Below are 26,568 nucleotides of genomic sequence, written 5' to 3'. Positions count from 1 at the left end.
CCTATTTACAAGTGTGCCACCCACAGGACCAAGGACTGGGACTAAACGTGCCTTTTATGGGGGATATGACTCAATCCCCAACAAAGGGAGCATGTCAGTCCTTCTAGGGAAGGTGAGAGGGTCTGCAGGGAAGACTTCGCAGAGGAGGTGATGCTCACTGCCTTCAGAAGCCCTCCTTTGGAACTGCCCTCTGAAAACACCACAAATGTATTTGTATGGATAGCCAGTCATCCCGGAAGATGGATTTAAATTTCCAAAATGGTCCACAGGAATGGAAAACCACACTAAAAATGTGTTATAACTGTAAAGTAATAAGCTTTTAATGTTTTTTTCATTCTGCAAGCCAAACGTTTGCTCAGGAGGGATAGTGAGCAGAGACATTTCAATCTACTTTGAAATATATTTTAATATTTATCATGGTAGTGAATTAGCACATCCAGAAGGGCGAGAGAGTTAGAGCGGGCATCTGGGATACCAGAACACCACTTTCCTACAGGCTGCTAATGTACATTCCCACAGCATGATACAAGCACACTGAGGCTCTGAAAGGAAACATGGCGAGACATCATCAACACAAAACCATTAGCCATTGAGTTTAGCAGGTGGAAGCCAATTTGCCCTGCATGGTGGTTGACAGCCACTCCTTTCTTTCCTGACCCTTTAGTCTTCATTGTAGCTCATGCCAAATTCAGTTATGTTTCTGTCTCAGGATCCTAGAAGTACAAATGTTGTCTTCCTGTGCTTCAGATATGTTTTTTAAATAGCAGTTTCCTAACAGTAATAAAAGTGTCATTCTTGAATAAATGTGTTTGCATATAATGCTTAATGAAAATGTATTGCACATGAGGGACACGTCGGTTGGTTTCTCTGTGTCTTCTGGATGGTGGGAAACCCTCCTGGAGTTAATGAACTGAGGTGTCATGTTTTAGAATCCCCTAAGGAGAGTTCTCATTAGTGAAGGACTCTTGTCAGCATCTTTCTACATTTTTATGATTCCTACTAGTTCACACCATTCTGCCATGGTGATGTATCTTGAATTTTTAGTTCAATCCAATAATAAATAATAACTCACTCTTCCATTAGTATTTGTGGAATATAGACTTCATACTTGGCACTGTGTGAATGTTATCATGGATGCAAATATAGACTGACTGCTTCATAAATCCTTTCCATGAAAGTGTATGGTACCATTTTGATGCTTGCTTATTATTTTTGCTAACCATTGAGTATAATGGTGTATTAGTCAGAGTTCTCCAGGGAAGTAGGACAAACAGTCTGTATGTATATGGGTATATATATGTATAATATACACATTATATATATATATATATATATACACAAATGTTATGAGATTAATTATAGGAATTGGCTCACACCACCATGGAGCTGGTAGGTCCAGATTCCATAGGGCAGGCTACAAGTTGGGAACTCTAGTGAAGGTATCAATGAATTCCCCAGGAGAAGCTGGCTGGCTGAAGGAGTGAAAAATTTTTCTTTCTTTCTGACTGCTGAAATCATCAGTTCTTCCTTTAAAGACTTCAACTGATTGGATGAGCCTCCTCTTATTGCTGAAGGCAATCTTCTTTGTGGATTGTAGATGTAAGCACTCACAGATGCAATCTACTGACGAATGATTTAAATACACAAAATATTCTCACTGTAACAACCAGAACAGTGTTTGTCTGATTAAACAACTGGACATCATAACCTTGTCAAGTTGACAAACGAACTTAATCATTACAGTTCACACCCTATCAACACGGCACACATATACATCTCCTTAAGTTCTTCTTACTTTCTAAATAAAAAGAATAACAATCATACTTTCACCTAAAATTATTCAACTATCCTGTGCACAACCAGAAACCACTAACTTGTTCCCTAGAAGAAGATGCAAGTTCTTGGGTAATATTCACTCTTCAAGTTGATATTCTCTAATTTAAAACACTATGGCAAAGTTAATACAATTTATATTATATGATAAGGGAATAAGAGATAGGAAAGAAAACAAAGATATTTGCTTTGTGTATATATACAAACATAATTATAATAAAATAAGAAAGAAATACTTATAACCATTGTTTTAGTAAGCTACCAGAATGCAATATGTCAGAAACAGAATGGCTTTCAAAAAGGGGAATTTAGTAAGTTACAAGCTTATAGCTCTAAGGCTGTGAAAATGTCCAAATGAAGGCAACAACAAGTGGTTACCTTCACTTAAGAAAGGCCAATGAAGTTCAGCGTTTCTCTCTCAGCTGGGAGGGCAGGTGGCAAAATCTCCTTGCTTTCTCTCCTGGCTTCTTGTTTCATGAAGCTCCCCTGGGGGCATTTTCCTTCTTCATCTCCAAACGTCTCTGGCTGTGTAGGCTCTAAAGCTTTTTCCAAAATTGTTCCCTCTTAAAGGGTTCCAGTAATCGACCCCACTTTGAATGGGTGGAAGCATTCATCCATGGAAACCATCTAATCAAAAGTTACCACCCACAATTGGGTGGGTCACATCTTCATGGAAACAATCAAAAAGCTTCCACCCAGCAATACTGAATGAGGATTAAAGAACTTGGCTTTTTTGGGGTACACAACAGATTCAAACTGGCACAACCATTATAGTCCTTGTTTCTGAAACTGGTCTTGTGTTGCAGCTCAAATTTATAACTCTCTTCTTCCACTACCCATTCCATATTCCCTTTACCCTCAGCACATTTCCCAGCTGGTCATACTTTCTTGCCTGGTTGGATGACCCATATCTTCATTCCTGAAGGCTCTGGGTCACTTGTTGTTCTGTTTGGATTGGGCTGTTGCAGTTTTCCATGATGTTAATCACGGCATGGCAGTTATAAGAGATGCTTTAAGGGATCTCCTGTATTCCAGATATAGTCTTCTTTACCTTCATTGTGCAGTAGCAGTCCCATTTCCCCTTGACAATCAGGATCAATCACCCCAGCCAGAACAGTAATTCCCTTCTCTCCTGTTGATTCAGAGGCATGAGGAGCCCAAAGTAGCTGGGTGGAAGTCTTGTGGTGTGCCCTGGTGGAAGGACTCCTCCTTTTGGAACTAAGACCTGTAGACCAGCACAGCTTAAGGCTGCAGGGACAAGAAGCAAAAATTTTGCTAGTGGATTACTAAGGGTGATAGTGAGTGATGCGACTTTCATTTCCAATCTTTGATTCCTGGACCCGTGAATCCTGGCTACAGGATAAACAGTATAGAGATGTTATATAGCTAGCTATATCTTCCTGGGGAACATAAAATAGACATTAATTGAGAGCATTATATAGCCCCCTGGACAATGCTCTCCATAGCCCTGCATGATATTGCCACCAAGCTGGTGCCATAATTGAGTCTTTAAAAGGCCATTCGTCCATTCTAACAATCCAGCTGTTTCAGGATGATGGGAAGCTTGGTAAGACCAACAAAGTCCATGAGCACATGCTTATTCTTGCACTTCATTTGCCTTCACGTGGGTTCCTTAATCAGAGGCAGTGGTCTGTGGAATACCATGACAGTGGGTAATGCATTCTATAAGTTCACAGATGGTAGTTTTGGCAGAAGTATTGCGTGCAGGGAAGACAAATTTTTATTCAGAGTATGTGTATATTCTAGTAACAACAAAATGCTGCCCCTTCCATAGTGGAAGTGGTCCAATGTAATCAATCTGCCACCAGGTAGCAGGCTGATCATCTGGTGTATGGTGGACTGAGTTTTCGTCTCTATTGCTGGCAGACTGGGTACTCATCAGTGGCTGTAGCCAGGTCAGCCTTGGGTGAGTGGATGTTTATGTTGCTGAGCCCATGCATAGCCTCCAACCCTACCACCATGGCTACTTTGTCTGTAAACCCATTGGGCAATGACAGAAGTGCCTGAGGAAAGAAGCCAACTAGTATCCATAGAATAGGTCATCCTATCCACTTGATTATTAAAATCTTCCTCTGAAGTTATCCTTCTGGTGAGCATTCACATGGGACATAAATATTTTCATGCTTTTTGCCCACTCAGAGAGGTCTATCATCATACCCCCAGATCTCTTTGTCACCTATTTTCCAATCATGTTGCTTCCCAAATTCTTGATAATCTAGCCAAATCATTTGTCGCAGCCCATGAATCAGTATACAATTGCATCTCTAGACATTTCCCTTTCCAAGCAATATGAACAGCCATGTGCACTGCCTGAAGTTCTGCCCACTGGTAAGATTTCTCTTTACCACTGTCCTTCAAGGATGTCCTAGAAAGGGGATGTAGTGCTACCGCTGTCCATTTCCATGTGGTAGCTGTATAACATGCAGCCCTATATATACATGAGGCCCGAGCTTTCTCTTTCTCAGTCAAATGATTATATGGAATGCTCAAAAAGGCCCAAACCTGCAGACTGGGAAAGAGAAGGCAATGTGGCAGGAGCAGGGGACATGGGCATTTGTCCTCATATATTTATTTGTCTCATATAACTTTATTTGTGCTTCAGGGCCTGTTCAAGCCCAACCTCATATTTGCCACTTCCATTTGATGATGGAATGCTGCTGTGTACACCCAACTTTATTGTTTGGCGGGTCAGGCAACCCCCAGTTCATGATGAGCAATTCAGGTCTCATGGTAACATTGTGGCCCACTGTTAGGTGTTTGGTCTCTATTAAGGCCCAAAAGCTGGCTAGAAGCTGTTTCTCAAAAGGAGAGTAGTTATCTGCAGATGGCAGGACTTTTCTCTACAATCCTAAGGGTCTGTGTTGTGATTCTCCCATAGAATCACAAAGCTCCAAAGCTTCCTACCAAAGGCTCTTAATTTGCCACAGAAACTTCCAGTACCATTAGATGCACCATTAGATCTGCTGGATCATATGGTCCAAGTGGCAGAGCAGCTTGCACAGCAGTCTGGAGCTGTTGCAGACCCTTCTCGTGTTCTGGTCCCCACTCAAAACTAGCAGCTTTTCTGGTCAACTGAAGAATGGACTGGAGTAGGAATATGTTGTCTCCAAAATTCAAAGAGGAAAACTAGGCATTGCGCCTCTTTTTTTGATCATAGGAGGGGCCAGATGCAACAGCTTATCCTTCACCCTCAGCTTATGCTTCACCTTAGAAAGGTTATCTTGTCATGCCCCACACCACTGGACACTTAGAAATTTCACTCTAAGTAGAAAGCCCATGTATTTTTGTTAGATTTGTCTCATATCCCCTGACTAACAAATGCCTTACCCATAAGTCTAGAGTAGTTGCTACTTTTTAGTCACTAGTCCATTCAGCATGACATCATCAATATAATGGACCAGTGTGACGTCTTGTGGGAGGGAGAAATGATCAAGGCCCCTGTGGACAAAATTGTGACATAGGGCTGGAAAGTTAATATACCCCTGAGGCAGGACAGTGAAGGTATACTGCTGGCTTTACCAGCTGAATGCAAACTGTTTCTGGTGGTCCTTATTGACAACTACTGAGAAAAAAGCATTTGCCAAATAAATAGCTGCATACCAGGTACCAGGTGATGTACTGATTTGCTCAAGCAATGATACCATATCTAGACAGCAACTACAATTGGAGTCACTTCCTGGTTAAGTTTACAGTAATATGTCATCCTCCAAGTACTGTTTTCTGCACAGGCAAAATAGAGTTGAATGGGGATGTGGTGGGATCACCACCCCTGCATCTTAAGTTCTTAAGAGTGGCACTAATCTTTGCAATTCCTGTAGGAATATACCATTGTTTCTGATTCACTATTTTGCTACATAGGGTAGTTCTAGTGGCTTCCACTTGGCCTTTCCTACCATAATAGCCCTTACTCCATGGGTCAGAGAACAAGTGGGGATTCTGCTAGTTGCTGAGTATGTTGATTCCAATTATGCATTATGGAACTGGAGAAATGACCACAGAATTGGTTTGGGAACACACTGGACCCACTGTGAGATGGACCTAAGCCAAAAGCCCATCAATCACCTGTCCTCCATAAACCGCTACTCTGACTAGTGAACCACAGTGATGTTTTCGGTCTCCTGGAATCAGTGTCACTTCTGAGTCATTGCCCAATAATCTCCAAATTATATGATCAGTGCACAGTCAACTAGTAAAAGGCCGTACATCTTGGGGAAGGCTGGGGGAAAGGTTAACAGTGTAAATTTTGGGCAGTATTAAAGGGTCCTTCCCCAAGAGTACCTGACTCACCCCCAATTCAATGGGTTCTGGGTCTGTAAACTGTCTCAAGCCTGGGAATTAAGGAGCTGTGACTCTCTATTTTTGTACTTCAAATTAGACTTCTGTTCACTTGGTCCAGAATTATTCTGCTTATATAGCTCAAACAAGAATTTAGTAGACTTCCCATTTATTTTACTTCCAGGTAACCCACCATCTACTTGCCAATGCCACAAATCTCTGTGGGTCAGACTATTTTAACTGCTGCTTTCAGTCTGCTGTCCATGATAGTAGCTACACCCACCTTGTCTATGGTGATTAACTGTCACCACATGGCTTCTGCCAACTCAGGACCTGATCATTCCCATTGTGTTTAAGTCTTCCAGCTCACTGACAGCTGTTCCACACTAATATCTGACCTACAGAGAAGGGTGACTACAGAGCTCTTCAGTGATGACAGAGCTAGTCTCACAAATTTATTTCTCTGAGGATCAAAAGCCAAATAAAAAAATTAAATCAATGAGTTGAAGGAGGATATAAAGAAGACTTTGGGTGAATAAAAAGAATGCAAAATTTGAAAAAACAAATTGCAGAACTTATGGGAATGAAAAGCACAATAGAAGAGATGAAAAAACCGATGGAAACTTACAACAATAAATTTGAAGAGGCAGAAGAAAGGATTAGCGAACTAGAGGATCAGACATCTGAAATCTGACACACAAAAGAAAATATAGGGAAGAGAATGGAAAAATACGAGCAGGATCTCGGGGAACTGAATGATGACATGAAGTGCATGAATATATATATATAGTGGTTGTTTCAGAAGGAGAAGAGAAGGGAAATGGAACAGAAAGACTAATGGAGGAAATATTCACTGAAAATTTCCCATCTCTTATGAAAGACATAGAATTACAGATCCAAAAGGTTCAGCATACACCAAACAGAACACATTCAAATAGACCTACTCCAACATTGTCAAATGTCAAAGACAAAGAGAGAATTTTGAAAGGAGCAAGAGAAAAGCAACCCATCACATACAAGAGAAGCTTGATAAGACTTTATGTGTATTTGTCAGTAGAGACCATGGAGGCAAGAAGGCAGTAGCATGATATATTTAATATTCTAAAAGAGAAAAACTGCTAAAAACAGCAAAATTGTTCTTCAAAAATGAGGGTGTGTGTGAATTCTGGGCAGTGCAATGGTGGCTCACTGGCAGAATTTTCACCTGCCATGCTGGAGACCCGGGTTGAATTTCTGGAGCCTGTCCATGCAAAAAAAAAAAAAAAAAAAAAAAAAAAAGAGGGGAAAGACCCCCCATTATACAGCATACAAAAAATAAATGAGAAGGAGATTAAAATATTTCCAGACAAACAATCACTGAGAGAATTTGTGACTAAGAGACAAGCTCTGCAAGAAATACTAAAGGGAGTACACAGGCAGATAGGAAAAGGCAGGAGAGACAGTTCTGGAGAAGAGTGTAGAAATGAAGATTATCAGTAAAGGTAAAAAGAGAGAAAAATTAGATATGACATATAAAATCCAAAAGACAAAATGGTAGAAGAAAGTACTGCCTTTACAGTAATAACACTGAATGTTAATGGATTAAACTTCCCAATCAGAAGACACAGATCAGCAGAATGGATTAAAAAACAGGACCCATCTATATGCTGACTATAGGAGACTCACTTTAGACCCCAAGACAAAAATACATTGAAAGTAAAAGGTGGGAAAAGATATTTCATTCAAACAACAATCAGAAAAGAGCAGGAGTAGCTATACTAATATCCAACAAATTAGACTTCAAAGGTAAAACAGTTAAAAGAGACAAAGAATGACACTATGTGTTAATAAAAGGAACAATTCAACAAGAAGACATAACAATCACAAATTTGTATGCATTCAGTCAGAGTGCTCCAAAATACATGAGGCAAACACTGACAACATGAAGAGAAAAGTAGACTCCTCTAACATAATAGGTGGAGACTTCAATCCTCCACTCTCATCAATGGATAGAACATTGGATCAATATTAGAGGATAGAGAGAGGATCAATAAGGAAACAAAGATTTTGAATAATACAATACATGAACTGACTTAACAGATATTTACAGAACATCACACCGCACAACAGCAAGATACACATTTTTCTAAGTGCTTATGGATCATTCTCAAGGGTAGACCATATGCTGGGCACAAAGCAAGTCTCAATAAATTTAAAAAGATTGAAATAATATTAAACACTTTCTCGGATCATAATGGAATGAAGTTGGAAGTCCATCACAGGCAGAGGACCAGAAAATTCACAAACATGGAGGTTAAATAACACACTCTTAAACAACCAGTGATTCAAGGAAAAAATTACAAGAGAAGTCAGTAAATATCTGAGGCATTCCAATACACCATAAATTAGAAAGGGAATACCTATATAATGTGTAAGAATAACCTCCAGAATAACCTTTGACTTTGAAACCTCTCAGGCACTGACACTTTATTTTTTCTTATTTGGCTAAAGGGAAGTACCTGATCTGTAGAGCTGTGTTCCAATAGTCTTGTTTCTTGAAGATGACTGTATAATAATATAGCTTTTACCATGTGACTGTGTGATTGTGTCTAATGCTTCTTTTAATTAGTGTGTGGATAGATGAGTAAAACATACGGATAAAAAATAAACAAATAATAAGGGGAACAAACGTTAAAATAAATTGGGCAGATGGAAATACTAGTGGTCAATGAGAGGGACGGTTGAGGGGTATGGTATATATGAGTTTTTTCTTTCTTCTTTTTTATTTCTTTTTCTGGAGTGATACAAATGTTCAAAAAATGATCATGGTGATGAATACATAAATATGTGATGATATTTTGAGCCATTAATGATATACTATGTATGGAATATTAGTATGTTACGAATGTTATTTTTTATTAATAAAAATATTTTTAAAATATATCCAGGCAAATGAAAATGAAAAGACAGCATATAAAAATTTATGGGATGCAGCAAAGGCAGCACTGAGAGGGTAATTTATTGCCTTAAGTGCTTATATTAAAAAAGAAGAGAGAGCAAAAGTTAAGGAAAACATCCACTCAATTCTCTAGGAAGAACTAGAGAAAGAATAGCAAACTAACCCTAAAGCAAACAAAAGGAAAGAAATAGTAAAGATTAGAGCAGAAAGATATGAAATGGAGAGTATGAAAACAATTGAGAAAATCAAATAAAACCAGATGTTGGTTCTTTAGGAAAATCAATAAAATCGATGGACCCTTAGCTAGGCTGACCAAAAAAAAAAAAGAGGATGCAAATAAAGGAAATTAGAAATGAAAGAGGATATATAATCACTGACCCTGCAGAAATAAAGGAGGTGATGAGAAGATACTATGAGCAACTATATGCTAATAAACTAGACAACATAGATGAAATGGACAACTTCCTAGACAGGCATGACCAACCAACACCGATTCGAGAAGAAACAGATGACCTCAGCAAACCAATCACAAGTAAAGAGACTGAATCAGTCATCAAGATGCTTTGAAAAAGAAAAGTCCAGGACTGATAGCTTCACATGTGAATTCTACCAAGCATTCAAGAAAGAATTAGTATCAATCCTCCTCAAACTCTTCAAAAAAATTGAAAAGGAGGGAAAGCTACCTAACTCATTCTATGAAGCCAAAATTACCTTAATATCAAAGCCAGACAAAGATATTACAAGAAAAGCAAATTACAGACCAATCTCTTTAATGAACATAGATGCAAAAATCCTCAACAAAATACCTGCAAATTCGAATCTAACAGCACATTAAAAGAATTATACACCATGACCAAATGGATTTACTCCAGGTATGCAAGGTTGGTTCAACATAATAAAATCAATTATTGTAATATCGACCATATCAACCAATCAAAGCAGAAAAAAAAAATCAAAGCAGTGATCATCTTGATTGATGCAGAAAAGGCATTTGACAAAATTCAGCATCCTTTCTTGAGGAAAACACTTCAAATGATAGGACTAGAAGAGAACATCCTCAACATGATAAAGTGAATACATAAAAAATCCACAGCTAACATCATCCTCAATGGGGAAAGAACTTTCAGGAAGTTCTGACAGACTGGAAGCCTTGTCAGGAACAAGACACAGATGCCCACTGTCACCACTTTTATTCAGCATTATGCTAGAAGTTCTAGCCAGAGCAATTAGACAAGAAAAAGAAATAAAAGGCATCAAAAGTAGAAAGGAAGAAGTAAAACTCTCACTGTTTAACCAGCAGGTAGCACTCTCCGGTGATTTAATCTTCTTCAGAAGCTGTTTCCCTCCTGGAGTACCAGTAGCATCTGATGGGTGTGGGGCTGAAACTGGGGTTCCAGTGTGCTCACTTTGCTGGCCAAAATCTGGCCTAGTATGGGTCTCAGTCCCCACTGTACTTATGGTGGAGGACTCACCCAGACACAGCAGTCTGTGCTGCCCCCCAGCCAAGCATGGCGATGCCCACTGCTCTTTCCCTCATGGGTAGGATGGACACTAGGTATGACAGTCTCTGTCCACATTTTCTCATACTCTTTGTCCCTTACTGGCCTGGACCTTGAAATGTTCACCCCTGTCCTCTGGGTCCTCAAACAGTTGATGTGGCAGTTTCTACCTGGCTACTTGCTACTTCTGGTAAAGATTCTGCTATTCCCTCCCTATTCCTCCATTTTGGAAACTCCTCCTTGCTGTCCTCTTGTATCCCACCCTCTCCAGCAGTTTAAGTCTTACCCTGGGTCTCGGTGGGCTTGAGTCTCTGTGTCTGGATATAGGTGGGCAGCATCCTTTATTTTTATTTGCTAAATCTGGTGACTTTAGTGTAGGCCTCCATTTATTCTTGCCGGAGATCTAAATGCAATGAGGGGTGGGTGTCATGGAGCCACAAGATGGACAGAGCTCGGATCCCTGAATCCCTAAATGGAGGAACGCTGCCAGCTGACCAGGCACCCCTACCTGGGCTGCCACAGCAGTGAGAAATAATTCTACTGTGTCAATCCACACATTTTTAGGACTATATTTTAAGTACCCGATAACTATTATTACTAGGTCAAGGAAAAATTCTGGGTCCCTAACTATAAATATGGTAAAAATCTCAAGGCTGGGGAGAGAAAGCAGAACTTGTGGAAAGAGTGGGCAAACAGAGGGAAATGCATGTCTCCAAGGACCAAAACTCCTTCCTAGCAGCATAAGTTACTAGAAATCTTTGTCAGGAGCCTGGGGCTGTTTCACAGATGAGACCTGTGATGGAACCAGATGGCCAGGTGGAATTTGTCTATCTTCAAGAGGGCCATGCTCCCCGTGTACTGCAATCTTTTTAATAATAACACACATAATAACATAAGAATGCATGTAAGATGGCATCACAACATATATTCACACGTGTAAAACAGCAGCTAATATTTAATAAGTGCTTATTACGTATTAGGCATTCTGCTGCTAGTTTCACACAGATTATCTTGTTTAATTTTTCTTAAGAATCCTGTGAGGAAGGTTCTATATTCTTTCCATTTGGGAGACTGAGGTAAGAGGGGCTCAATAACATACAGCTAATGAGTCATATTTAATTCCAAGATGGCTGACTCCAGAACCAGTTTTTGATGGGAACAATCTTTACTTCAAATTTTTGAAAACCGTACTGGATTATCAGATTCTGATTATATATATGCTATTTTACAACTCTGTAAATTATAGACAACTGATAGCAATGCAAAGTGATTCATGTCTATAGATATACCCATGAATTCTGTCTGGTAGAGGGACAAGCTACCCACCTGTGGAAAAGACAGGCCCATTTGCGTGTTCTTCCAATAGTCCTTTACTCCACATAAATTCATGCTTTTTTGGTTTCCTCTTTGAACTAGTTCTAACCTCTGCCTGGATCCCTCATTTAATTAACAAGTTAAATAAAATTCTTAATATCTATTTATTTATTCTTAATATCTATTATTATTTATAATAATAATATCTATTATCTCTCTATATGAGAGTCATGATTTTATCTTTTTTTTTAATTATCCTTTAATAGCTTTACCCTCAAGACTCTCACTGATGGTACATGGATAACAACAAAGGAAATATATAGATAATAATAAACAAGTTGAGAATCTTGGTGGGGGGTTCCCATCTGTTTGGGTCTTGGTTGCACATTACGCACCATATTTCCCTGACTAAGCAGGTCTTGAGAAAGTCTCAGCTTACTAAAGTCCAAGCATAAGAAAAGAAGTCTTAGAGAGAGGCCCATTTCCAAGTCCAACTTCCGGTCTAAGGATCTGCTTTACTCTATGAGTGTGTCATCAGGATGGCCCTCACAGGAGGTCCAGGGGATACTGCCCAGTGGCCTTCCTGGAAAATCAGCCCAGAGTACAGTCAGCCTGACATCTCCACAAAAAACCCACACGTAAATGAAATGAGTTAATAGTTTCAAAGTGCTTAGAATAGTGGGTACTTAAGTGCTCTACAAGTGTTTGCTAAATAAAGGTACACATACATACACCTTGAAAAAAATCACCAAACCCTGCTGATTTCTGCTTTTTGTGTTTTCTTTTCTTGAGGCTGCAGTGGGAAAGTGAGAAAGTACAGGGCTGTTGGACAGGGCAGGTTTCCCAGGCTCCTGAATAGGAGCTTTCCCAAATAGAACTTTAACTCCCAGTAAAACAATTCTGCCCTCTATGACCAAGCATTCTAACAAGATGATTGAATAAACAAATAACCATATAACTCATAAAGCTAAATTTATTTAAACCTTGTAGACTGACATCAGAAAACAGGGCTGTTTGTTTTAACATCAGCTGCTTTGCTTTCATCGGACCAGCATGAAGATGTGGGCTGGTAGAGTGCCTTTGCTCAGGGTACTATGTCACCAAAGGGAGGCAGAGGGCCAGGAGCCTGACAGCCATAGTTTAGAGCTGCATTCTACACCAAGAGATGGGAGTGGTGATGATTCTTAAGGTGTTGACCCTCTGGAGGCTGGGGAGATTAAAAGCTTGCCAGAAGTCAGAGGGCATGATAAGAAGCATGAGGGGCCATTAACTTTTACAGTATTTACAGTGTTTGTGACCTTTGAACAAGAAGAATTAGGCTTCAAAAACAAAGGATCTGAGGTGCATGGGTGGTTCAGTGGTAGAATGCTCACCTTTCATGCAGGAGACTTGGGTTTGATTCTTGGACCATGCATCCAAAAAAACCCCCAAAAAACAAAACAACCCCCCCCCCAAAACAACAACAAGGTATCTTCATGGCTATATTTTCCAGTTTCTTTCATATTTAAGAAAACACATTAATAAACATGTTTTTCCAAATGACCAGCATGGACATACCTTGTTTTCACTTTCATTGGACAGAATTTCCAGGGCTTCCAAGTGTGACAAGCCTTGATACTCATCAAACAGCATCCCATAGTGTGCGGTCCTCTCTGCAGTGAGCTGCTGGGCCAGTCTCTGCTTCTCTTTCTCCTTGGCTTCTCTTAACATCTGCAGAAACATGCAATGTTTCTGCACCGTATGTATACCTAACTGCATTCCAGCCCATTACCTATGTAACACATGGCGGAAACTGGGGAGGTTTTATATTTGAAAACAGCAGGCATTAGTCACCTTGGAATTTTTAAACAAAATGATTTTTGATTGATTTTATTAATAATTTTTCATAATATTCCACTTGTTTTGTACAAGACTAAACAAAGCAAAAATTCTGTAGGAAAGAAGCACACCAAAATCTTAACAGTGGCTTTCCATTTCCACTGAAGTGTTTTCAAGGGGAGTGATTAATTTCCTTATTTTCTCCAGTGTCTAAATTATTCATTACGTGAAAGTTATATGTACAGTGGGAAAATGTGTCTATTGCAACAGGATTGATTGCAACTTCAGCTCCAAGGCAGACTTCAAAACAGAAATAAACTGGCCTGATTATATCTGAGTCAAATTATTTTTAAAAGCTTGTATGTGGGGGAACAGTAATCAACTTCAATGAAAAAATAATAATACCATAGACTCATAATGTATTAATCACCAGACTCTTAAGATAAATAAGAACATTAGCTCACAGATTCTTAGATGGGTCTCTAGAAGCATGACTGTGAACCAATTCCTCTCCATGTTGATAATTTTCCTGCAATTATTGCTTGTTGATGAAATCAAAAGACAGCAAAATGAACATAAGACCACCTGTCATTCTCAATTTTCTGCACTTGCTTTCTTTGATTCTAAGCATCTTTTATTTGATTTTTCATTGATTTTACCAGGACATTAAGTTTATAGGGTTCTCTTTTAAAACCCCTGGGAAGTACCAGGAATATATAGCCCATCACAAAGTCACAAAGGGATGATCATCAGAGAATAGATTTGGGTTTTTATTATGTGTCTTTAAAACAAATGAAACTCAGTTTTTACTCTCTGTCCTTCTGTGTCATTTGAATTTGAATCATGTACTTAAAAAATACCTATTTAAAAAAGATATAAAATTATAAATTGAAATACGACTGAAAGAAAAAAATTGTTAAAGTATATAATACAACCTGAGACAAGGACACGGTTCTCTCCATGAGTGTCTTAGTCCGCTTAAAGCCTGGGTCACTTTCTGCAAGGACGTTCATGGTTTTCTTGCCAATGAATTCCAAAGCATCAAGACCGCCAGTTAAGACGCTTTTACCCTGCAGATGAGATAATTGCATGAGATTAGATTTTTGACATTTCACTATTTCAGAGCAGTCAGCAACTCCTGGGTAACTGGCACTATCTTCAAACATCAAAATCAATATAAAGTCACATTTTTTTTCTCATCATGAGATTTGTCATAACTTAATCTTATTTTCTTTTCTTTGGTAGACCATATGTCCATCTAATCTGTAGGACATACAATGTTATTAAAGATTATGCTTAGGGGAAAAAAGACAAAACACAGTAGAAATTATTTTTATTGGCTTTGGGTGTAAAAATAGATCTGTGTCTAAGACATAAAGTTAATTGGTGACCCAAATACTGTTTTTGTTTGAAAATTTTTTAACCCAAGAAACAGATTTATTTGGAGCCATCTATTGAAATGTCAAATACTCTTGCCAATTTGGGGAATTCTTTAATCTAGGGCCCTGGAGGATATGACCCTCAGGCTATTTCAAAGGACTCATGCATATTTTAAGAAACAGCAAGAACTGCCTGTAATTAGTATATTCATGAAATAAGACAGGCTGATTTCCATGTACTTCTGGCTTTAGAAACTGTTCTATTATACAGTTATCTTCCTTCATTTGTCAGCCATTGTTTTCCTTTAAAAGAATATTAAAACAACTAAGATTTACTCATATAAAGTGTCCATCAGAATAGAACTGCTTACATTTCTTTGCAAACTCTTCTGTATTATTGTAATTACTATACATAGATATATACACACATATATACACACATATGTGTTATTTTTCCACCTTACATGAGTTTATATACTTTATATATTTTTATATTTATATGCATTTTCCAATCTTCATAATTAATATTTAAGAGCAAGATTCAATTTAACAGAATTAATATACTTTATTAGTGATTACCATCTTGGGTATTTAGGCTGTTTTTCAGATTTTGGAGCCAATCAATAACCACACAATAAAACAGATTTTAAAATGTATATACTTTGGGAGGAAGATGAGATATCAGCAATTTACTCTTTAGCACAATTTGATTTATTTCCGTCTAAGCACTTAAGAGGGATTTCTTCAGGAGAGCATAAAATAGGAGATGGTGGCACATGGGAACTGGGAAAAAGGGCAGACTTGGTGGGACATGCCTGGAGCTTGGGAAAAAGAGGGTATCAGAAGGTTGGAGTGATCACAGAAAGGAATGTGAGGATGCTAAAGACAAACTCAAGAGTGCCCAGGGAGGCATGAACTCATCTCTTATACCAAAGATTTTAAAAGAGGTCCCTTTTATCCCCAGTCTTACAAACTCCACCATGAGGGTACTTGAATCGCATTGCTACTTGACTCTGCTAACATTTTGCTGCATCTCTTTCTCCTCTAGCCAGTCTAGAGGTCCCCACATAACAATCAGAGACAAAATCATTTTCTATATTCCTAGCATGCCTTGACCCTTTGTCCATAGACCTCTGTTCTACCTGTATAGCATGGTATTTGCCTTGTTGAGTTGTCTCTATCTTCCAAGATACTGTGTCCTCTTGTTTATTAGCATACACCCAGAATAGCTTCTGGTACTCAGTGAGGACTCATCAACATTTTTCTTTTTAAAAGAATGAATGAACAAATGGGGCATGAATCATATTTCTTGAAAAGCTAGTTAGGTGATTCTACATAACAGAAAACAAACCTTTCCTCTCTGACCCAGACCAGCTGCCTCACCACACTCAGGGTGCGTCGACTTTTCTCCTTATTAGTCAGAGTTTTCTTGATGATTACTAATTTCCTTTAAGAAGCAGGCAGGAACCTGGGGGATAAACCTCATGTTATGAGAGGAAAGGGGAGAGTGGGAATTGGAAGGTAAGGATAAGGGGAGAATGTTGGCCTTAGATGCTTGGAAACTTCAGAAACATCTCTGGGATGTAGTTCTTGATTCCTTAATGGTATTTTTCATTGAAATGGCGAATTTTTTTGTATGTTGTATGGCGGGGGTCACATTTCATTCTTTTTCCATGGTGAGTATTCCGTTACTGCAGCACCGTTTGTTGAATTTGTTTGTCTGTTTTTGTTGGTTTGTTTGTTTGTTTCTTGGGAAGTGCATGGGCCAGGAATCAAACCTGGGTCTCCCTCATGGCAGGTGAGAATTCTACCACTGAACTACCCTCACAACCCCCTGGAATGGTTTATAATTGTTCAAATTGACAGTGAGGAGACACAGACCATCTAGGCAAATTAGTTATCTAATTGGAAGAGTCTCTCTGTCCCCAACTAGAGGCTGACCTCGCAGTAGTTGGAAAGGACACTGTTAAGTCAGACTGAAAAATGTTCTTTAGAAAGAGCTCCTTTCTTTTAAACCTAAAATATATTTCATTTTGCCCTTGTTACTTTGGTTCCAAGGTTGTCCCAACTCTGTAGTAGAAAACACAACAAAGCCATAATCCAAAGTCGTGAGCAAGGCCATCTTTTCTCTGATGTTTCTAGGTTGCTGATAAACAGAAATATCAAAATAAATCACTGGGAAACACAAAAGGAAGCAGAGGAAGCGGCTGCCGACTCACTGTGTTTTGAACCACATTGGTGATGGCTGACAGCATGCCCCGAGACCCGGAGGAAGCAGAAGTGGGTGGGCTTTCCGTGGGGCTCTGATCTGTGGCTGCATCCGTTGCTAAAGAGATAAAAAATCCTTTCAGTGTGAATTTTGCTGGTCTGGACCTGGAACCCTCCTAATTGTGCACACAGTATAATAAAGCTCAAGCCCAAGAAACCCCCAAAGTAAACACATCACTCACTTTGAGGGACCCCGTTTTCGGTACCAGGTGGGGCCCCTTCCGAAGATCCAGAATTTGCACTATGGATACGAAGTGTGGCCCCCGCTTTCTCCTTGACTGCTGTCAGTCCATGACCTGTTATGAAGCAAAAATATGGTTCATGCATACATTCGAAACCTACGGTCTGCAAATTCTACAGCTAATCTTACAAAGCTTTTAAATTGTAGATGCATACTCTGATTGTAAGAAAGTGCAGTGGGTAACAAACAGCACAGGCTTTGGAACAGCTCAGCTGCAGGGTTTCCCAGTATAAGCTCGGTGACATCACTGCTTCATCGAATGACCCCAGAGAAGTTATTTCACCTCTCTGTAACTCAGTTTCTTCATGTGCACCTATACTTCATTGGGTTGTTGTGAGGAGTAAATGCACTAAATATATGTACAGATGCTTTATTATTTCATTTTTTGCTTTTTACACCAGCTAGCTATCAACCTGGGATTCTAATCCAAGATACTATCCTTGAACAGTATACCAGTATTATCCTCTTTATTCTTTTGTGAGCTCCTTAAGGCAGCTAAGACTCCTTCACTGTGGATTCCTTGCAGGCCTAGCATATTGCAGGAGCTTAATTAATATTTGTTGAATTGAAATCAATTGAGCTTCAACATGCCCTTTTAAAGTGTTGGACATTGAACAATTCATTTCCTTTAGGTACGGTGGATTCAAGGTACGGAGCTGACATGCCAAAATTAAAAGGCAAGTCAGCCAAAAAATCAGTAAGTTCTCCCAATGGTTGTTGTCCTAGTTTGAAAGGATTATGGTACCTTAAAAAAGCCATGTTTTAATCCTAAACCATCATGTGGAGGCAGCCCTTTCTTTTAACTCCTTTTCAGTACTGTAGTTTAGAAACCTGGTTAAATTAGCTCCATGGAGATATGACCCATCCAGTTGTGGTGGTAACTTTAGATGTCTTCCATGGAGTTACGATTACACCCATTCCAGGTGGATATTGATTAGTTTACTGGAATTCTGTAAAAGAGGAAGCATTTTGGAGAGCGCAGAGCCACAAAAGAGCCACAAGAACCATAAGAGCCCACGCAGCCAGAGACCTTTGGAGATGAAGAAGGAAAATGCTCCTGGGGGAGCTTCATGAAACAAGAGGCTTGGAGAGAAAGCTAGCAGACGTCGCTACATTTGCCATGTACCTTTCCAGTTGAGAGAGGAAACCCTGAACTTCATCAGCCTTTCTTGAGTGAAGGTAACCTCTTGTTAATGCCTTAATTTGGACATTTTTATAGACTTGCTTTAATTGGAACATTTTCATGACCTTAGAACTGTAAAATTGCAACTTAATAAATTCCCCCTTTCAAAAGCTGTTCCATTTCTGGCATATTGCATTCTAGCAACTAGCAAACTAGAACAGTTGTTGACTGCTCAGTTGACATAATCCAGAACAGCACAAACATGGCTATAAAAGTAGCCAGTTAGAATGGAGAGTACTGGCTTTATTCCCTTTCAGCATGGACATAACCTGTCTTCCCCAGAACCCAGCATAGTGGGTTTTCAATGAATATTTGGTGAATACAGAACTGACTTTCCCATCTACACCAAGAAAAAGAAGCCCTTGGCTTGACTTGTCTACACTTTATTTTGGAGAGGTTTTCCCCCTTGGAGATCACTATGAGAAGCAATAGCTTTCTTCAGAGTTGCCAAAAGGAATGAAAGAATTAATGGCCTACTGATGTTTTTAAATGGTTGTTTGAGTTCTCAAAGAAGAAACAGCATGGGCTGCCATTATCACAGCACACATCCTCCCCACTTAGCTCTTAGGGAGAAAATGAAAGATTTCTCTAGGGTCCTGGATAACCTCAGAAGGCAGCAACAATACTAATACTTGGGGGTGGGGGGAGAAAGGCCCAAGTCACAGGAAGATCTGGAAGCTAAATAGAACCACCTTGTCTTAGAAAGCATTGTCACAATTACCAATTGTCTACCACCTGAGTAAGGGAAAGACAAGAATGAATCCCAAACCCAAATGATAGTATTTTATCAATTGAATCCATATTTATCAGAGCAATCTCAATATAATCAGGGCACTGACATTTACTAAACAAATACAGGCATAATTATATCCAATAGAAATCACTTGTCATACTACATAGGAAACCCTGGAGCTTCAGAAATACTATCTACAGTATATAAACCAGATATTGCCTTATTCTCATGAACAGATCATTAGACACAGTTCAAAGTCATTACTGAATTACTTGAAAAAAGCAAGTTCTAGTGTAACTGCTAGAACTATGACTTGAATTCATTTTCTCTAGCTTCCAATGAATTCCAAAGGTTTCAATGGAAACTCGCTGGAGTTGTAGTAATACATTTATATTATAGGGTATAATTTTTTAATGTACTGAGTTATATTCCTTGCCATCTTTTACAACATTTCTTGCCATTTTTTATAATATTTTCCAAAAGGAAAATTATGTACAAGCCTCAATCCATGATTCTCATCTAAAATTCTGAGAGCTAAAATCAAGGAATACATACATGAGTTTGAAAAGGTTAGGAGGTATCATCTGTCCATCTTCTTTGCTTAAGCCATACAAGAAAGATGACGCTCTCATCTTTTCAGAGGTGACCCTACATCCTTCCTTGGACTATTTCATGGCTTATGACTCTGATTGTCACCATCTCCTCTTTCACTTTCTCTACTCCTTGCAGGTTAAGGCCATGTCTTGTTCATTTCTAAGGCAGAATAGCTTCTCATCATCTCAGAATAGGAATTATCGTGTATATGTATACATAAGTTGTTTGTAGAAAATTTGCTTGTTTCTGGAAAGAGAGACCATTTTTATATGTATATAAATGGGATGTGTCTGCTTAATAGTCACGACACTGGGCTGCTCCTCCAACTATCTTTTCTGATTAACCATTCTATTTTTCTGAAGAAACTTTACGAACTTTACTTTTATTAGTGAAAGTATGTCTTTACTGCATTCCATTAGAAATATAAAGCTATAGATTTTCACAGCTAAGGTTTAGACACTGCCACACCCTACTTTGAAGTGTTAACTACTAAAATTTTACTTAGTGTGACATCTAGTGTTGAAAATGAGGAACTAATAATTCGAAGTCATTGTAGACTTTTGACATTCCCACAACTACTGATTGGGTTCCATTAATGACATCGGTGGCAGTTAAGATCAGAGCAGCCATGGAGAAAAACAAAAAATATATAAATAATAGCATAGGGCATAGTAAATGGGTTAGTTTCTTAACATCTCATCATGAACCCTAAGTATCTTTAAGGAAATGAAATGCCTCTAAACTTCATAGTTCTCAAGATGGACTATCCCTTATCCCTGACTTGTTACAGTAAAAAGAAGGTGAGGGCTGCAAAGAAGTAAGATAAGGATGTATAAACGTTGTGATACTTTAAAACAAATGTTAAATGATGTCTGGTGTTTGACTGATTACCTACACTGTAGTGGACTCTTCTAAATGTTGGAATCAGTAGTCTTGTGGTGGAATTCTGACTCCACCATTTATTAGCTGTATGATTGTGGGTAAGTGATTCAACCTCTCTTAGTTTCGGCTGCATCTTCTGAGAAAGGAGGATTTTAGTCCCTACTTCCCATGGTTTTGTGGGTCCCCAAGAAGAAACATGTGACACCCTTGGTATGGCCTCATTTATTGAACTCTTACTATGATACAGGTCCTCTACTAAGTATTTGTACATAAATTATCTCATTTACTCTTCCCAATAACCCTATGAGGAAAAGTTTATTATACCCATTTCACAATTCAGAAAACTGAGACCTGGTAAGATCACTTGATCAAGGTCTTAGAGCCAAATCCAGTGGCAGAGGCAGGATTTGAATACAGTTCTTCCAGTTCTAGAACCCACATGCTCAATCTCTGTTATACTTAGAACACTTTATATGCCATTTATAGTTGATTAAACATCATTTTAGTCCCATTTCTAAAATTCTTTAGAAATGAGATCCTTGCTGAGGAGCTTCCTCCTTAAAATCATTGTTTTTTGCAAAAATTAGCCTGACTTACATCACCTTTACCAAACCTCAGAGTGCAGGTCGCCTCCACTGTGAAACCAGGCTCCACATTTGTCCCTACAAACTGTATTTTGGGTTTGTATAGCATCACCCTGTTTTGTGCAGGCTGAGACACGGTGTGGTGCTATCTTGGACTTCCAATTTAATTTTTCTTCTCTGAAGGCACTGTGATTTCACCCAGCCCTCTTCCTGTGAGTTCCACCAGGCTTAGAAACCCTGTGAGAGACATCTCACCTCTTTCTGGATGGAAATTATTTGTTGGTGGTGGGAGGTTCTTTCTCACCAAGTTGTAATTTAGAGGAACAACTTCAGCTCTTTGCGGCACCCCGGGTAACTTGACAGCTCTATGTTTGACTTTCTAGTGGTCTCATATGCTAATGAACCCCTTGAGGTCACCAGCTAATTCATTAGGAAGGTTTCCTCTGTTTAGATTGCTTTAATATGAATATAAATTTCCCTTTTTTCATTTCTCTTTTAAAAAATGGATATATATATTAAAAACCCATAATTTCACTTCTCTGATATATCATTTGATTTTTAGAATGAAAATATTGATAATATTAGCTTTAATATGAATATAAATTTCCCTTTTTTCATTTCTCTTTTAAAAAATGGATATATATATTAAAAACCCATATTTTCACTTCTCTGATATATCATTTGATTTTTAGAATGAAAATATTGATAATATTAGCAAATTCATAACTTTTAGAAACATAGACAACAGAAATTGGACCAGCTCTTTCTTCCTAGTTTCCACTGACATACTAGGCAATAGGGTCTATGAGCTTGTAAGGGATGATAGAAATATTTAAGACCTGGAAAAAAATACTGGCTCTAAGAGACAAAAGGAAGATTGAAAATTAGAAATTCATATTTATTTAAATGTACTAGAAATGTAACATTAGGTCAATGGGTCAACTATGGCTCAACTACATTCAAATCCTACATACTTAGATATAAATAATATTTAGTGAAAATGTTGCAATATTTTATAATATTTGTGTGATGCAGGAGGGGCTTCCAAAAGGAGTTGTGTTTGGAGCCTTTAAGGGACTTAAAATGGCACTGCCTCCCCCTGCCCTGCAATTTCCTTCTAAAGTCAACAGTTCTAATTTGTTTGATTTCCTTCATTTAAAAAAAGCAGATACCTACATATAAGCATCTGGACTCGGCTTTTTCCACTTGGTAATACATGTCAGAGGTCTCAGCACATACAGATGGTGGTGGATGCTGAGGTGCTGCCCAGGATCACGGAGCTCATCCCCCCGCCTGGAAGTACTGTCTACTGTCAGCAATCAGCTGTGTGCCTTCCGGGGAAGTGCCTTCACCAAAGGGAGCTGGTTCCTGCAAGACTGAACTACCATGACTGGTAAATGGGGAAGTGGGTGATACAAAGTCTCGGACCTATGAATTAATAGGGGACATCTCTGCAGAGTCATTCACACCCTTAAACTCCCTGTGGAATAGGCTGAGATTTCAGCTACAACTGTATCACAGTTCAACTCCCCCCTTGGCTTGATCCTACTTCCCATTTCTTCACTTTCTTACAAGGCTTATTTCTGAGAGCCCTGCACAGTGAAACTCCAGGGCACAACTTCTCTGCCTCAGTTTCGCTCCAGGGCATCCAACCTAGAATGCAAATCTACTTCATTCTTTTTGATGGCTGCAAAGTATTCTACTGAGTGGAGATATAATATTTTCACAGTTCCCTATGAGTGAATCCTTTGGTCATTTCAAGTATTTCGTATGTTCCTGTTGAATTCCCTCACCTCCTTCAAGTCTGCTCAAATATCACCTTCTCACTAAAGTCTGCCCCTCATCACCTTCTTTAAAACTTTAACCTGTGTTCCTGATTCCTCTTAACCTGCTCCACCTTTAATTTTTTATAGACTTATCACCATCTGGTATGCTACATAATTTTCTTATTCATTATGTTTATTGTACTCACATTTTATTATTCATATTTATTGTCTATTTCCCTCCACAGAGTGCATGGTCTATCAAGGCAGGGCTCTTTGTGTCTTTTGTACACTGTTGTGTCTCAAGTGCCTGGAATAGTGACTGGCATGGTAAGTATCTGCTAAGTGAATTCTATATTGACCACCTTTGTACATATATATATATATATCTTAATGAACTTCTGCAAAGGTTCAACAGTGGAACTCCTGGGCTAGAATGTATGCGCATTAAAAATACGGAAATCAGTACTAACTGCTCTTGTGAAGGTTGCACCATTTATATCCTCTTTAGTTGAATTTTAGTGAAATAGAGTGATGTAAAAATACTGAGTGCATTTCAAGACTCTTCAATCAAAGAATTAAAAATATTAGGAAAAATTGTGACGAGCAGTTGTTTAGAAAAACACATGGTTTATGATGATGTACTCAACTAAAGCAAACCGCTATGTAGCAAAAAGAGAAGGGAGTCAATCACATTTCCTTTGGGAAAAGTGTTTGTTCTCCACAACGATGGTTGGTGTCTACTTTGCAATCAGATACTCACTTCTCATTAGGTTCAAAATTAATAGGAAGTGTTATTGGACTGGTAATGTTTGCCTAGCAGTCAGACAGAATTCATTAACCGCTGCATCTTATTCATAGATTGCAAAGGACTGTGGACCAACTCAATGCATTAGTCCTATTATCTTTTGTACCCATGATTCTTGAGAATTTGCACGTTATTGGTAATGTCACATACAAAAATGAATCCACGAAAAAAAAAAAGGAATCCATGAGATACTGATAGTGATTTATTGTTATCAAAGAGCTCTGAAAAGTGTTTTGAAAATTGTTGCTTTTTTTCTTTCTTTTCTTTGTATATATATATATATGTTATATTTTACAACTAAAAAATGGTTAAAAAACTATAGGCAGTTATAGTAATATTAGATAAAATAAATTTCTGAAATCAAAATTAAAAAAAAAAAAGAGCTCTTATTATGGTACCATTTTGACAAATTTGCCATTTTCCATAACAGATACTGTCATTATTTCTGACAGTTCTAACTTGGATGACTGTGGTGAAGGGAACCAGCAGTAATCTTGAAAAAGTAAAGATACATTTTTTTCCTTGCTCAGTTTGGGGATCCAGGGCCCGGGATTCCCTTCAAGATTGAGAGCATGTCATTGCATGTAACCACCTATATAACCAGGACAGACACAAAAGGTCATAAGACCTCTTTGGGGGGAAAGAATGTATTGTAAACAGGGCAATATCACTGCTGATAACAAACCTCCAACTGTCTATGTCACTGGACCCTGTGGCAACTCTGTTGTCACACCTTATGAAATTTCTTTGTCCTAAACTGTATAAGCCCTTGCACTCCCTGCACCTTTTGTAGGGCTCTGTCATTTTCCATGTCCAGCCACCATCATGGAAGATCTTCTCCTGTTTGTAATAAAATTCATGTCTAACCCCATGCCTGGCATGTTCTTTGGTCTTTGGGTTGCCCTGGCCCACACCCCCAACAAGCTGGGTTGGAACAACTGGTAAGCCAGCCAGGAGACCAAGGAGCCACTGGTTATAACAGGCATGAGTTCTCAAAAGGGAGAATACGTAGGGGAAATCCCAAATTGGCCTCTATCGTCCATATAGGGAGGGGTGCTGCCCTTTTAGGTGAATGGGGACTGCTATGAGAGTATGGGGATGCCTTGAAAACTCCAGAGGGATTGTTAACTGTTTTGCAACAGATGGCAGGACAACCAAGTTTGAGTAAAAAGAAAAGGGACTGCCAAAAAGCAACAGCCATGGCATGACTACTGTTTGGAGCACTGTGAATGGCTACTGGGACAGAGCAAGTGGCAAAAGCCACTGAGTTCCATTTAGAAGAGATTTAGGAAGCAAAGGATAACACTACCTTTGGATACAGTGGCTCAAAAAGTTGCCTCTTTACTACAAGGAATTAGCACTCAATTATGTTGTTATTTTGTTTCAGATATAACTGAAGGTTTCTTTAGTATTTCCTTACATAAGGCTAGTCAACCTACTTTTGCCTTCACCTGGGAAGGAGAACAAAGGACTTTCACCATGTTCCCACAAGGCTGTTTACATAGCCTGGACATCTGCCACAGTCTTGTGGCAAAGGATTTGCCTAAGTGGGAAAGTCTATTTCACTATATTGATGATACCATACTAACCAGTAACGCTCTTTCTGAACTAAAAGAAGCCTCAGGCTCATTGTTATCTCACCTTGAGATTTGGATGGGCAAGTAATCATGACAAATTGCAAATTCTTAGGTGTTATATGGTTGGGTAAGACAAAAAAATATTCCTTCTGCAATAGTTTATAAGGTACAATGTGTTCCTAAGCCACATTCACCAAAAATAACTAATGACTTTCTTGGGGTTGTTGAGATATTGGAAACTTTTTGTTCCTTACTTAACCCAAATGTTAAAACATTTGTATATGCTAATTAGAAAAGGCCATACTTGGAAATGGGAGGACCTCCAGCAGGCTGCTTTTAAAAAGGGCAGTGGCACAGGTACAAGCACCTAGGGGTGTAGATCCAGACTACTCTGTGAATTGGATGTAGTCAGCACTGATATTGGATTTGGGTGGAGTGCAGAAAAGCCATGTTCTTTAATGTCAACAATATTGAATATTGTTGGGTGGGATGTTTCTGATTAAGTTGTTTCCATGAAGATGTGACCTACTCAGTTGTGGGTGGGAACTTTTGATTAGATGGTTTCCATGGAGATGTGTCTCCACCTATTCAAGGTGGGTCACTTACTGGAGTCCTTTAAGAGGGAACCATTTTGGAAAAAGCTTGAAAGTCCACATAGCCAGAGACATTTGAAGCTACAGAAGAAAATGCCCCTGGGGAAGCTGTTTGAAAACAGAAGCCAAAGGACCAGCAATTGCCAGCCACATGCCTTCACAGAATGGCCTTTCTTGAGTCAAGGTATCTTTCTCTGGATGCCTAAATTGGATGTTTTCATGGCCTTGGAACTGAAAATTTATAACTTAATAAACCCTCTTTATA

General features: G+C 38.8%; 1 protein-coding gene across 2 annotated transcripts in view; it reads right to left on the bottom strand.

Annotated features, from left to right (window-relative positions):
• Positions 1-26,568, bottom strand: part of FAM114A1 (family with sequence similarity 114 member A1) — an 86,008-nt gene that overhangs the window by 18,141 nt on the left and 41,299 nt on the right. The window contains exons 4-7 of one of the 2 annotated variants that reach the window (XM_077136603.1): positions 17,528-17,641; positions 17,297-17,403; positions 14,634-14,768; positions 13,438-13,590 (exon numbers count right to left, since the gene is read on the bottom strand). In XM_077136603.1, the coding sequence (XP_076992718.1) occupies positions 13,438-13,590; positions 14,634-14,768; positions 17,297-17,403; positions 17,528-17,641 (509 nt within the window). Of the gene's footprint in view, positions 1-13,437; positions 13,591-14,633; positions 14,769-17,296; positions 17,404-17,527; positions 17,642-26,568 lie in introns of those variants that run through there. The other variant, XM_077136604.1, reaches the window with a different exon arrangement.

This window comes from Tamandua tetradactyla, chromosome 19 (assembly GCF_023851605.1).
Source record: "Tamandua tetradactyla isolate mTamTet1 chromosome 19, mTamTet1.pri, whole genome shotgun sequence".
NCBI lineage: Eukaryota > Metazoa > Chordata > Mammalia > Pilosa > Myrmecophagidae > Tamandua > Tamandua tetradactyla.
This window is presented reverse-complemented; position numbering and strand designations above follow the sequence as displayed.